This window comes from Myotis myotis, unplaced genomic scaffold, assembly GCF_014108235.1.
Source record: "Myotis myotis isolate mMyoMyo1 unplaced genomic scaffold, mMyoMyo1.p scaffold_m19_p_2, whole genome shotgun sequence".
NCBI classification, from domain to species: domain Eukaryota; kingdom Metazoa; phylum Chordata; class Mammalia; order Chiroptera; family Vespertilionidae; genus Myotis; species Myotis myotis.
This window is the reverse complement of record NW_023416324.1, coordinates 12,424,207-12,437,668: the sequence shown is the minus strand read 5'-3', so window position 1 is coordinate 12,437,668 and position 13,462 is coordinate 12,424,207. Positions and strand designations below refer to the sequence as shown.

General features: G+C 58.7%; 1 protein-coding gene across 1 annotated transcript in view; it reads right to left on the bottom strand.

Moving 5' to 3' along the window:
- EPHA8 (EPH receptor A8) overlaps positions 1-13,462 on the bottom strand; it is a 35,087-nt gene that overhangs the window by 9,723 nt on the left and 11,902 nt on the right. The window contains exons 3-5 of the mRNA XM_036352492.1: positions 12,207-12,870; positions 5,351-5,506; positions 3,216-3,551 (exon numbers count right to left, since the gene is read on the bottom strand). Coding sequence (XP_036208385.1) covers positions 3,216-3,551; positions 5,351-5,506; positions 12,207-12,870 — 1,156 coding nt within the window. The remainder of the gene's footprint in view (positions 1-3,215; positions 3,552-5,350; positions 5,507-12,206; positions 12,871-13,462) is intronic.

The following is a 13,462-nucleotide window of genomic DNA, read 5'->3' as shown; positions in this document are numbered from 1 at the left end:
ATAACTGGGGCCGGCCTCTGTCCTACCCCTTCCCAGGCCCTGCGTGGGCCATGCTTGCTGGTTGTCCTGCTTCTGCCCCGGAGAGCCCGCCCCCTCCAGTCCTCCTGGCAAATCATAGGCTGCCGCCTGGTCAGTCACCTGGGCTCTGCTGCCTCTGGCCTGGGATGCTGGGGGTGGCTTGACCCAGACAAGGCCTGAGGGCCCCGGCTTTCACTCCTCTTCCTTCTCCTCTCTGGTCAGGCCCTGCCACTGAGAGTGCAGGCCCCCAGCAGCCCCAGCAAGCAGCTGCTCTCATCCACTCTGGGGCCCCATCACCTGATGTCTCTGCCTCCATGTCTCCCACCCCAGCCCTCTGTGCCACAGCTCTCAGGACTGCCCGAGGGAGGAGGACGAAGGAAGGGCACGAATGGAGGGAGCCCGCACCCTCACCGCTGGGCTTGGAGGTATGACCAGGACGGATCAGTATACTTCGGGAAGGGACATGAGCGGAGCCTGGCCCGTTTGAGCTCAAGTGTTCTCACAGTCACACGAAGACACCCATTCACCCTCACTCATTGACCGATTCACCCGTTCCCTCCTCCATCCATTCCCCTCCCTCTCCCCTCCCTCCCTCCCTCCCTCCCTCCCTCCCTCCCTCCCTCCCTCCCTCCCTCCCTCCCTCCCTCCCTTCCTCTCTCCCTCCCATGTCCAGTGCAATTATCCTGGAGTGAGTCTGCTGCAAAGTGTCAGATAGAGACCCAGCCACAGCCAAACAGGAAAGTACCTGCAGGGATGCACACCCCTCTCCCTGTCCCTCTAGCCCGCAGGCCTCCTCTTCCCCCTCTGCTCACCCCTGCGCCTCCTGTGTCCCCCATCTGCCTCATATCTGGGCATCTTGTCTCCTGGGAGGCCTGGGAGTCCCCTGAAGGCAGAGACCGCACACAGTAGCTGCTCAGTAAACGCTGCACTTTGACATGAAGAGTTAAGAAGCGACTCCAGAGGTAAGTTGGAGGGTGTGGTACATAGGTGACCCCACAGTCTGGGACTCACAGCCCAGCCCCTCTTGCTTGCTGGGTCTCATGGCTGCAGCTTCCCCATCCAGACAGCAGCTAAGCTAGCAAGCTAGTGGGCACCCCTGCCAGGAAGACTGAGGATCAGATGAGACCATTGCAGCGATGCACGCGCGGAGCCAGGAATACGAACACCTCTTAAGTGGAAGAAATTGCCAAGGCAACAGTGTGAGTGGGGCAGACAGAGGGAGATCAGAACTCCTAGGTGGGAGGGAAGTGGGCGGGTGCCAGAGAAGGCTTTCGGTAAAGAGGGGGTTGTGGAGAAGAGGTGAGGACAGGACGGGGAGCAGTGGTCTCTGAGGATAAACCTTGACCATTTGCTCAGGGCTGTTGAGCTGTGGGGTCCACTCTATGGTGCCCCTAGGGTTTCCTGAATGCCTTCCACAGGCCCGGCACTGGGCTAGGACCTGGGGAGACTGCAGGGACCCAGACAGCCTTCAAGGCGCTCACGGTCCCCGAAGGAAGACAGTGAATAAGAAAACAAGTCAGTGCGTGATGACAGGTTGGTGAAGTGCCACGTGAGACAGGAAGAGGGAGCTGTGATGGAAAGGACCTCCCACAGGGGTCAGGAGGGACCTGGCCATGTCAGCTGGGCTGGCCAGGGTAGGCCTCCCTGGGGTGGGGATGCCAGTCGAGCTGAGGACTGAAGGAACCAGCATGGGGACCTCACAGGGCGGAGCGAGTCACTGCGATGGAGAAGCAAGGCCAAGGCCCAGCGGGGGAAGGACTTGGTGTGTTCAAGGATGGGAACCGAGGCCAGTGTGGCTGAAAGGGAAGAGCCAGGCAAGAGTGGATGGGGTCAGGCAGGAGAGGCAGGCAGGGGCCGCTCATGCTAATAACATTATATAAATTTAGGCAACCAACCCAATGGGAGAAGATATTTGCAAACGATACTTCCGATAAGGGGGCTGATAGCCAAAGCATATAAAGAACCCATACAACTCAACAACAGAAAAAGAGTCTGAATAAAAAATGGGCAAAGGACCTGCATAGACAGTTCTCCAAGGGAGACATAAGGTAGATGGCCAACGATCTATGAAAAGATGCTTCACACCACTATTATGAGGGAAATGTAAATCAAAACCACAATGAGATACTACCTCCCAGCTGTTAGAATGGCTGTTGTCAATTAGACAAGAAATAGCAAGTGTTGAAGGGGATATGGAGAAATCTTACATTTTTAAAGCTCATTCAGGATGTGGTGTGAGAACCAATGGTGGGCAAGGTGGGAGGGGGCTCCTGTGGTTGTCCAGGCAACACGTGATGGGCACATGGGAGGGGCTATGGATGTTAACTGTGTGTCCCCCCTCCCCCCAATGAATATATTGAAGCCCAAACCCCTAATGTGATCATTGGAGCTGGACCGTCAGGAGGTAGTTAGGTTAAGATGAGTCATGGTGGGGGGGGGGGGGTGGCCTCATATTGGGATTGGTGCCTTTATAAGAAAAGACACCGGGAGAGTTCACTTGGGAGTGAGACAGATGTGAGTTCGATTCCTGGCTCTGCCACTTCCTATGGGGTGATGCTGGGTGGCTCTCTGCCCCTCTGTTTCCTGCGCTGGGACTTGGTGGGAGAGGCATCTGCTGGGCCTGCGTGGTGTGGGGAGGAGAGGATGGGGTGCGGCAGGGGTCCAGGCCACATGTGCGGTGGCTGCTGACAGGGAAGCTGGCTGCCACTGTGGGCTTAGGTCAGGCTGTCACTTGATGGGCAGGACCCACCAGAATTTGGAAAGAAAGAGGTTCCAGTGGCTAAACTCAGTGCAACCATCGGCTAGAAACAGAGATAAATGGCTGGCTGTTGTCCAGACCAGGAGACCAAGTCCATGGGCCGGATGCTGGGCCAAGCATTTTCCTGTCCTTCATTTAAGCCTCCTAACAGTGCCTCGGGCAGGTACTATGCATGCCAGTGCACCAGGGAGCAAGCAGAGGCAGAGAGGGAAAGTTCTGGAACCCAGGCCTATGATGGCCGTGAGCACCTGCCTCTGTGCTTTCTGGATCATAGGATGCGTCCTGCTGTCCTAAGGGAGCCCGGAGCTCCAGGTCCTGGTGAGCAGGCCAGGCACAGAGAGGCAGGCACCAGCCCAAGGCCATGCAAGCCTGTGCAGCGCTCGGGGCCTGGGAGGGCAGGGCAGGGCCAGGGAGCTGGGCACGGAGCGGCTCCGCCTACCTGCCTGGTTCGTGGTGATGTTGACGACGGCCGCCTTGCGGGGCTCGGGGCTCAGGTCCGACACGCCGTTGACGGCCTCGATCCAGAAGGAGTAGTTCATGTGGGCCAGCAGGTTGGCCACCAGCAGGCTGGCCTGCACCAGGCTCGTCTGCTGGGGCACGAAGCGGGTGCCGCTCCCGCACTTCTCGCAGCGGCCCAGCGCCCAGGGGCAGCGGCGGCACACGGCGTTGTAGGTGATGTCGCTGCGGCCGCCCGGGTCCAGTGGAGGGGCCCACTCTAGGGTCACAGAGGTCCCATTCACGCTGGAGATGAGGTTCACTGGTGCTGAGGGCGGCCCTGGGCGCAGAGAGTAACAGGGGGAGGAGGGTAAAGGGTATTTATTTGGGGTGGTCCAGTTCCCCCCACAGACCAGAGAAGGTCGCTGGCTCCCCCAAGATATTTGGGGTTCCCTAAGGATAAGGTCACACTTGCTCTATCCTCTAGAACAGTGGTTCTCAACCTTCCTAATGCCGCGACCCTTTCATACAGTTCCTCATGTTGTGGTGACCCCCAACCATAAAATTATTTTCGTGGCTACTTCATCACTGTAATGTTGCTACTGTTATGAATCGTCATGTAAATATCTGATATGCAGGATGTATTTTCATTGTTACAAATTGAACATAATTAAAGCATCGTGATTAATCACAAAAACAATATGTAATTATATATGTGTTTTCCGATGGTCTTAGGCGACCCCTGTGAAAGGGTCGATCGACCCCCAAAGGGGTCGCGACCCACAGGTTGAGAACCGCTGCTCTAGAAGCATAGGGTGGAGGCAAGGGTGGAGGCAGTGTCTGCCACTGGACTAGGACCACAGGGTCACAGTCTGTCCCAGAAATCTAAGGCCCCCCTTCCTCCGCTGGACAACAGGGCGCCTGGGGCTTGTGCTTCCCAGCGGTTTCATAAGAGCCGGAAATAGACTGCATGGCCCGGGGGTGCCCACAGCAGCCTCTCTGGGGGTGAAACGTCCCAGTTGGTGCCCACACTCCACTCCTTAGCCCCCTGTGCTGAACGTCATGTAAATGCCACCGAGCACTTGGCTAGAGTAGAATGAGGCCCCAGGAAGCCCAATGGGTGTCCCCAAACCCTCCCTCCCCCAAGATGAGAGCCCCCATCTGGGCAGCACAGAACCTTGGAGAGAGCGGTGGGGCTGGGGTGAGGCCCTGAGGATGGGGATTGGAGCCTCGGCGCCAGGAGAGCCTTGGGTGGGGGCGGGGCTGTGGAGACCCCTGGGCCTCAGAATTCCAACTCCCAGAATCCCAGGAAGGCGATCTTAGATATTAAGAAATAGAATTGTGGAATCTCGAAATCATGGAGAATCTTCAATCTGAAGGGTCTGGAATACTAAAAGCCCAGCCTTAAGATGTCTAGAGCCCAGATGGTGAATTTGGAGAGAAACCCGAGTCTAGGGCAACTGTCAGTGACCTAGACAGGCTGGGCTCTCCTGGGCTGGGAGCCCAGAGATGTCACCATGTCACTCAGCCATCCATTCTGTCCCAGCAGGTCCCACATGCACAGGTCTGCACAGGAATGCACAGGAATGGGCAGAACGGTGGAGGGAGAGTGCCTGTGTGTGGTGTGAATACACTTGGGCCCTCACTTGCCTTGTGCAAGGAGCCTGGGGCTGGGTGGTGATGGAGGTGGGGGCAGGGAAAGATGGGGATCAGGTTGGGGTAAATTCTGGGGTAAAATCGGTCAGAACCGTGTGAAGTCTGCCTCATCCCACCACAAGAGCCCAGGGCTGGCAAGTGGGGTGGCTGTGCTGGCTGCAGCCCCACCCTAGCTGGGATGGGAGGCGAGAGGCACCTTCAGGCTGGGGGACAGGAGGCAATGGAGGAGCCAAGTTAGCAGAAAGTCCAGACAAGTAGGCGCGACGCCAGACTCCTTCAGAGTCACCTCAGGTACCCCGGACACGCACGCACACGACCACACCTGCTCCAGCACACGCTTCTCCTGCAGGGCCAGGCGCGCACACGTGGCGCTCACAAGGCTCTACTGGGGCTCAGGAGTCCCCTACAGGTTCCCAGACACGTGCGCAGGCCCCCAGAGAACCCCTCACACATGTGGTGCTGGGGTCTAGGGATGGTACTCACGGGTGCAGGCTGCAGACGGCGGGTCTAGCGCTGCGCGGTAGTAGCTGAGGTCACAGCGGCAGGCCTGGGTGGCCGGGGCCGCGGAGTGGCTGTGGGGAGGGCAGCGGGCACACAGCTGGTCCCCGGGGGCCGACTTGTAGAAGCCCAGCTCACAGGCTGTGGAGGAGAAGGTGGCTGGAGGTAAGCCCGCTGGTCTCGGGGACAACTCTCACTCTGACCCAGGGCTTTCTGTTGGGGGGGGGGGTCCCCTGAGGGACAGAGATGCAGACCTTCAGCATCCCCTGTCCTACCTTCATTTGTGAGGGAGGGACCGGAGCACAGAGAGGACCAGTGACTTACACAGGGCTGCACAGCAAGTCGAAGGCAGAGCTGAGGCCGGGACCCTGACACTGGAGTCCCAGCCCCAAAGGCGGCACAGGGAAGGGCCTCTCCTCCCACAGCCCCTCCCACCAAGACCTGCCCATTACAGGACACGGGTCTTGAGTGAGATACCAGCCTCAGGGGCAGGGCCAAGAGGCCAAGACTCAAAGGGGAGCCAAACCCAGGGATGTCACTTAGGCCGGACATGAAACGGGACAGGGAGTGAGAGTGGGCAGACACTCACTGGAAAAGACACGTGTGCTAGGAGTTAGAAGAGCAGGAGTTCGGGGGAGGGGGATGGAAGTCTGTGTTTGATAGGCTCTCCATGCAATGCTGACCACTCAGGAATCGCAGGCCCCCGGCCCCTCTCAGATCGCGTCACTGTCACCGTGGCTGCCACGGACTTGTCTCCTACGTGGCCCTCTCTCCAGCCTCTGCCTCATCTCTCACCTGGATGACTCAGCAGCCTCCACACCCGGCCTCCAGCCCTGCTTCCCCAACCCCAGCGGCTGCGTGGGCACCTGCTCGGTGCCAGGCACTGACTGGGCGCTGGAGACACGGCCATGAGCCAGATCCACATGGTCTCTGCCTTCAGGGGGTGGCATTTGGGGGCACACAGGAAACAGGCTGTGGTGTTCCCAGAAAGGAAAGAAGGGAGCAGCCAGCTCCCCCCAGAAGGAGACAGGAGGCCACATGTGAGCTGTGGCCTAAAGGACAAGAACGAGTCAGCCGTGCCGGGACCGGGCGTCCGCTGGGTTGAGGGACTCCCTATAAGGACACCTGACTCTGTCGCTGCCAGTTCCAATCCTCACGGGCCCCCATAAGCCTGGCACCCCGCGCCCTTCCTGCAGCCCCTTCAGCGCCGCCTCTCACCCAGATCCTCAGGCAGAGCTAAAGGACTGGCCATTCCTCACACCCGCAGGTTCTTTCCCTCTCAGAGCCTTTGTGCATGCCGTGCCTTCCTCCTGGGATGCCTTTTCTCCTGTGTCCACCTGTCAAACTCTTTCCAGATTCCTTTTAACCGTTTCTTCAATGAAGCCTTTTTGGACCCCCCCCCCCCCCACCCACACACACACGGCCACACACACACAGAAGTGGCCACTGCCCTCCCTATTCCGCCGTCCCCGCTCAGCCTCACCACCTGTAACACTTTGCTGTACTTATTTATCTGTGTGTCTCTCCTCCTAGACCAGAAGGTCCCTGTGGGCAGATCCTTGTGAATAAGGCCCAGGACGGCCGTATTCATCCCACGGTTCCTAGCACCAGGCCAAGAGGTTGCCAATGCCGCTGGGAGTTTTCCAAGGGAGCTACTCGCACCATTATCTGCTCTGGGCAGAGCTCCAGGCCTTCAGGAGGCCCAGATGCCACCCAGCCAGGAGCTCCCAGCTCCGCCCCTGGAACCGAACCCTCTGCACCAGGGACCCCCAGGGAGCTCACGGGCTCTCTTCCCACTAAGTCCGGTTCTAGAAAACCCTGGGCTTGAGAGGAGCTCTATTTGACAAGACATTACGTCATTTTAAAAATCATCTCTCTTTATTATAATAGCTAAAATCAGGTTAATTTGTAAAATTCTACTAACGAGAGAAAACCTGAAATCCAGAGACACGATGATGTCCTTAAATTGCTGCAGAGACTCAGAAGCCATGGAGTCAGGGGGGCCTCCAGGGTGGGGAAAACGTGCCCCGGTTTTGAGACCCATCTGGGGAGGCCCTGAGGGGCCTTGGGCCTGACTCGGGGCTGGGAGCTTGGAATTGGGGGGCTCCTAATTGGCACACTGTGGTCTCACCTCCTCTTCCCAGGAGCCCCCCAGGAGGCCCAGTCCTGGGCCCAGCCCAAGAGCTCCCTGCTGAGCCCAGGAAGCGGGCTCTGCGCTTGGTCAGCAGATATTTGCTGAATGTGCTGTTGAACTGACGGACAGTGATCCCCACTGTAATTATCGGATCCACGTCGATCAGCACCTCGGGGACTGTTTGCTTATTCTGTCCCTCAGTTACTCCTTCACCCAAATGCACTGAGCATCTATGGACCCGAACATCTATGGACCCGAGCTCAGGAAGAGCTGGTCCTGCTCTCTGCGAGCTTTCAGAGCCGCGAGGGGCAGACAAGGACACATGCGCTGACATCCTGGCATGATGCCTGGCACCAAGGAAGCACGTGACAGTCTTCGTTCAGAGACCCTGACCGTTCGGAGTTCATCGAAGACCTTGCCAGTTAAGACCAGCCCTGGAGTGCAGGCTGCCCGGGTTCCTTTTCCTGTCTAACCTCTTCACCTAAGCTAAGTGCCATGGGGCGTATTGCTGGGCCTCAGTTTCCTCATCTGGACGAGGGGGGCTCCGAGGGCTGATGTGAGGATAACGTGAATGCATACATGTGCATTCACGCCAGGATGCTGCCGGGCACTTATTATTACAATTCTATGTCGTTGGCATTAATACATCTGTTTGACAGAGAGGAAACAGGTTCGGGGAGCTTGAGTGCCTCGCCCTCGTCACCCCCACCCTCGCCACGCCCCCAGCCAGAATGCAAACTCGGGAGGCGTCCCTGGCCTTGGAGATGGCCTCGCCACTCTGCCGCTCGCCAATGGGCAGTTCTCACACGCTCCACTAATCCCCATATGGCTCGAACGTGTCAAGGCCAGATTAATCCGAGCAATGAAATAAAATAATCTTTAATAAGAATACTAATCACCAGGCCTCAGGGAGCCCAGAGACCTGGAGGCAGAGCCGGGAATTAATGGCCCAGGCAGATGGAGCAGCTCTGGGCTGGGGCCCGGCCCTGCCCGTCCACCCAGGGTGCTTCCGGAGTCTGTGTGTGCCTGGCCCGTGTGGCCGTGGGCCAGGAGGGGCCCCTGCCCCTGCCGAGGGCACCTTGCCCAGGCCGCCTGTCAGGCCAGCAGCTGCCCGAGGCCCCGGCCACCTCTCTCTTCTCCCCCGCTAAGAGCTTGAGATTTGACAAATAAGGTGTCCGCCAGTGGACGACCAAAGGAAATTAATTCTAAATCAGATTTTAAACACAGTCAGGAGGCAAGAGAGCTCGGCGTTCATGCTCCCCCTCTGAAATGAGACTCCGGTATTTATAGAAAGATGATTAGGGCGGTGGGGGGTGATTTATAGTCGGTGTCCAGGTGACAGGAAGGACGGAACTGGGACTTCAGGCTGGGCTGCTGCTCCCCGGGTGATACTCTCGGAGATCCTCCCCTGTCTGGGGCAGGGGTGGGAGGGGAGAGCGCCAGGTGTGGGGGAGTTCACTGGGTCAGGAACTGTGAGGCCTGGGGAGCTTCCTGGTCAGGGAGCTGATTCAGTCCACCACCCCTAGCTGTGTGCCCTGGGGCCAGTCACGTCACCTCTCTGGGCCTCCATTTCCTCACTGGTACGCTGCATTCCCTCCTTATGGCTCTGATATTCTTCTGTGGGTCTCAGTTAGGCCTCCAAACAATGCTGTGACCAGCTAGGTTCCTTCTCCTGGGTGAAGTCAAGCACAGCCCACTGCTAAGGGGCGCTGTGAGGGCGAGACTTGAGAAACAGGATCCCAGAGGCTGGCAGGGTGGCTGTCCTGTGGCCTGGCCCCTGCTGCAGGCCTCAGGGGTGCGGGGGGTGGGGGGACACTCAAGGCTGAGCAACTCAGGACCCCCCTCTTAGCAAGTCCCAGCCCTTCCTCTCCTCACTGTTTGCTCAGAGAGACCCATCCACCGGAGAAGGAGCCCCATAAACTGAGGAGGTCCCACAGCTCTGAGAGGACCCCCCTCAAGTAGCCACAGCCCAGGAAATGCACCCCCATCTGTTCCCAGCTTCTTATTGGTCCCCATCTCCGCACGGTCAAGCTACCCACCAAGGAGGGGGTGGGGATGGGGGACACAGCCGCCTCCCTTCCGTGGGCCTCAGTGCTGGGCCTGTGCTGCTTCCTCAAGGAGGTGCCGAGGACAATCCCAGAAGCCCACCCACAGGACGATCAGAAACCCTCTCTCCTCGTGCGACTTAAAACCGGCATTCTGTCCTGAAACCTCACTGCCTGCAGCAGGTTACCGTGAATTAATATTTTTTATAAAACCTATAATTACCTCGCAACTGGCATCATCATGTGTACTGTGATTTAAATGTAAAATTCAAAATCCGCTGCAATTCCCTGGCCCTGCTTTGCCTTCTCTTTATTTTTTATCGCCGCCCAGCAGCACCAGGAAATGGGAATGGCCTTGGCCTCCCCCGGCCCTGGGGGGTTCCGCTGCTCAGGTTTTGGGGTTTCCACCAAGAAGCCCTGCCCCTGACATGCTGGGGGACCTTGGGCAAGACACAGTCCCTCTCTGGGCTCCGCTTCCCGCCTCTGTCTAAGGAGGCCGGAGCAGTACCTCTGAGCAAGGCCCCAACCCTGAAGTCAGGAGGACCGGTCTCCCTCCTGCGGGCAAGCGCATCTCAGCGCACACAGGACAAGCAAGGGGCTTGTGCGTGCTTGGGGGCTGGACAGACCCAGAGCTGGGGGCAGCGGCGGACAGATGTCCACCTGCCGGTGAGCCAGTTACTGTCTGAGTGTTACCCGGGGAGGAGGGAGGCGGGGCTTCGAGGACACAGGAAGCAGTTCAAGGCTCTGGAGTGAGACACCTGGCATCCGATCCCTCCCGTGTGACTGAAGTTGAGGGGCTCAATGTCTTGCATCTGTAAGGTGGGGACATAATACTTAGCTTCGGGAAGTATCGTAAGGATGAGAAACTGCGTGAACTCCCCGAAGGCGGGGACTACCTGTGTCTATATCCCCGGGGCCTGGGACACAGTTAGATGCTCCATAGAATGAGTAGCTAACATGATGTGTAAGAATCACTGAGTGCCTGGCACATGGCAAGTGCTCAAAAAATCGTCTCTAAAGGACTTTATTATCCCTACAGAAGGAGGGGGTGTTGGAAGCCAGCTCTGCTGAGAAAAGCAGTTGGGGTGGGCCAGGGATAGGTTACACGCCTACCCCTGGCTCAGAGCAAGACAGACTAGGTCCCAGCTCCACCTCTCACCAGCTGTGAGACCTCAGTAGGTGACCCGACCGTCTGAGCCTCAGTTTTCCCATCTATAAAATGGAATTCTAATACATGCCTTGCTACATTGAGCAAATGAACTGATGGCTGAGGAATCCCCTTGCAAGCTGTCAAGGCAACAGGGATGTCTATTATTATTATTATTACCCAGCCAGGAGCTGAGAAATACAGGGATGTCTGTGACAGGGACCAGGAGAGGCTGGGGACCTGGGGAGCCCGGTGCACTAGGCCACAGAGGGTAGAACAAACCCCGAAACAGGCAAATGTCACAGAAGGTGCTTTGAGTCTAGGGTCCAGGAGCAGTGAAGACTCGTAGCAGTTGGGAGTGTGAAGAAAGATTTTTAAGGAAACCAGAGAGCCCCAGAGAGGGGCTGGAAAGGGACCGGTAGCTGGATGGACGATCCTGGTCCCAGAGAATGACCTTGGTCCCCACAGCAGGCTTCACTGTGCTGAGTGGCTGAGCTCCCATGTGTCCAGCCCCCGGGGAGGCCAAGGAAGGGCAGAGGGCAGCCAGGCTGAGATCAGTACCAGCTGGGGTACCAGCTGTCTGTCCACACCTGCTCTCCCAGCGTTCCTGGGCTCGTGGGATGCTTGGCTGCACTGTGCCACATGGGGGTCTGCTGACCACACACACGTGCACGTGCACGCGCGCACACACACACACAGCTTGAGGTCGGCCCTGCTCCTGGTCCCTGACATGGGAACCCCAGCAGTACACCTGTGGGGGCAGGTATCATGCTAGTTCATGACCCAGGTGCCCTCAGCTGTCCTCCTTCACAAGCACCTCGGCTGTCCTCTCCCAAGGCCCTTAGTAAGATCCCCCTGTGGCATGCCCCACCTGGACAGCTCTCCCTGGTGTCCCTGCCCGCAGACCTTCACAACAGCCCCACACGGCACCCACTCACGGGGCCTGGCGCCACCTCCCTCCACTCCATAGGCCAGCAGTTTAGCGGTTTTGAGCACGGACTTTAGAGCCAGACTTCTGGGTTCACATCACAGCCCTGTCCCTCCCCAGCTGTGTGACCTTGGGTCAAGTCACTTTGCCTCTCTGTGCGTCTCCTTATCTACAAAACCAGGATGATAGTCATTTCTGTTTCATAGGTAGCGGTGGGATGGGATGAGTTAGTATGTGAAAGGTGCTTAGGACAACGCTGACCTGTCAGCTCACCGCATTGTTCCCTAGCACAGGTGTGCACCCAGGAACCCCGATCACACAGGGTCCTGTAGGGTTACCTCTCCACATGCCACAGAGGGTACCGCCTGGCTGTAGTGTGTTTCCCTCCTTGCCCCCCACCACACACAGATGGCCGGTGCATTTGCTGACCCAGAAACACGGGAGGTTCACCACTATCCCAGGTGCTGTGTGCACCACCCAGACGCCTGCTGACTATGGCACCGCTCCCCCACCCCCCACACACACACCCTGGCAGCCCTGCCCCGACTGAGCCCACCTGCCAGCCAGCCCACACGGGGCGCGCTCACCCACACAGGCATCCTGCCGCTCCTCATAGCCGGCGCTGCACACGCACTTGCCGATGGGCACCAGCCACTCGCCCTCGGCGCTGCAGTACATCTTGGGCGTGTCCCGCTCCTCTGAGTGCCGCACGCACTGGCCCCGCACCTCCACCAGCGAGGAAGAGTCTGCCCCGGTCACCGCCTCCGAGAAGGCAGCCAGGTTGCGCACCATGGTGGGGCACTTCTTGTAGTAGATGCGGAGGGACAGGATGGCGAGGCAGGCCCCGATGTCCTGGAAGGCCAGGTAGAAGCCGCGCTTGCTGAGCGGGCCCACGCCCCGCACCTCCGTGTTGAGCTTGAGGCGCCGCACGCCCAGGTCAGCGCCCGTGAAGCTCTCGTCGGCCGCAATGGTGTCGATCTTGAGGAACTGGCTCTCCTGCGTGCTGGCGCCCAGGTCGCGGTCCGACTCCAGGTAGTAGAGGTTGAAGGTCTCCTTGCAGGTGCCCAGCACGCCGGGCATGCTGTTGCAGTCGCGCAGGGTGAACTTGATCTCGGCGTAGACGCGCCGGGCGCCGTCGCGGGGCACCCAGCTGGTGCGCAGCCAGTTGTTCTGGTTGGGGCTCATGACGTTGCACACCTGGTAGGTGTGGATGGGCCGGAAGGACTCGTCCACCTCGTTGATGGAGTCCCACTGCGGCAGAAAGAGCACAGTCCGCTGAAATGGGAGTCTGACAGTCCCCCGCCACCTGCCCCGTGCACGTGCTGGGGGGTCCTGGGGAAGAAGCGGGGGCATTCTCCAGCCTGGAGGAGCTGACCTTGTCTGGCGGCTGACACAGCAGCTAGACACCAGGCACCTACAGCTGTGGGGGCAGAGTGCCACTCCTTCTGGGGAGGGCTTACGTATGGCCTGTTTACAGATGGGCAAACAGAGGCTCAGACATATGAGCCCGTGCCTGAGGTCGCATAACTAGCGAATGATGGAGCCAGGACTGGATCCGAGACCAAGGCTGCACCGCTCCGGCCTCGTCTCTCTGTGGCCATCCTATCCCTCCCAGAGTGCGGGGACCCGCGGGGGGAAGTCAGCGAGCCCACAGGCCAGTTTCCACATCAGCTCCCAGAGGAATCTTTCTAATGCACGGACCCCACCTCAAATCCTGCAGCAGCGCCCTCTGGTCTGGCGCTAGTTCAGTGACTGATGGATGGACTTGGCCCTGCTGCTCGTGATGGACCCTTAGCCCCCCACACAGGGCTGGGGGCTCCCAGGACAGCCTGGGTCCACTCAC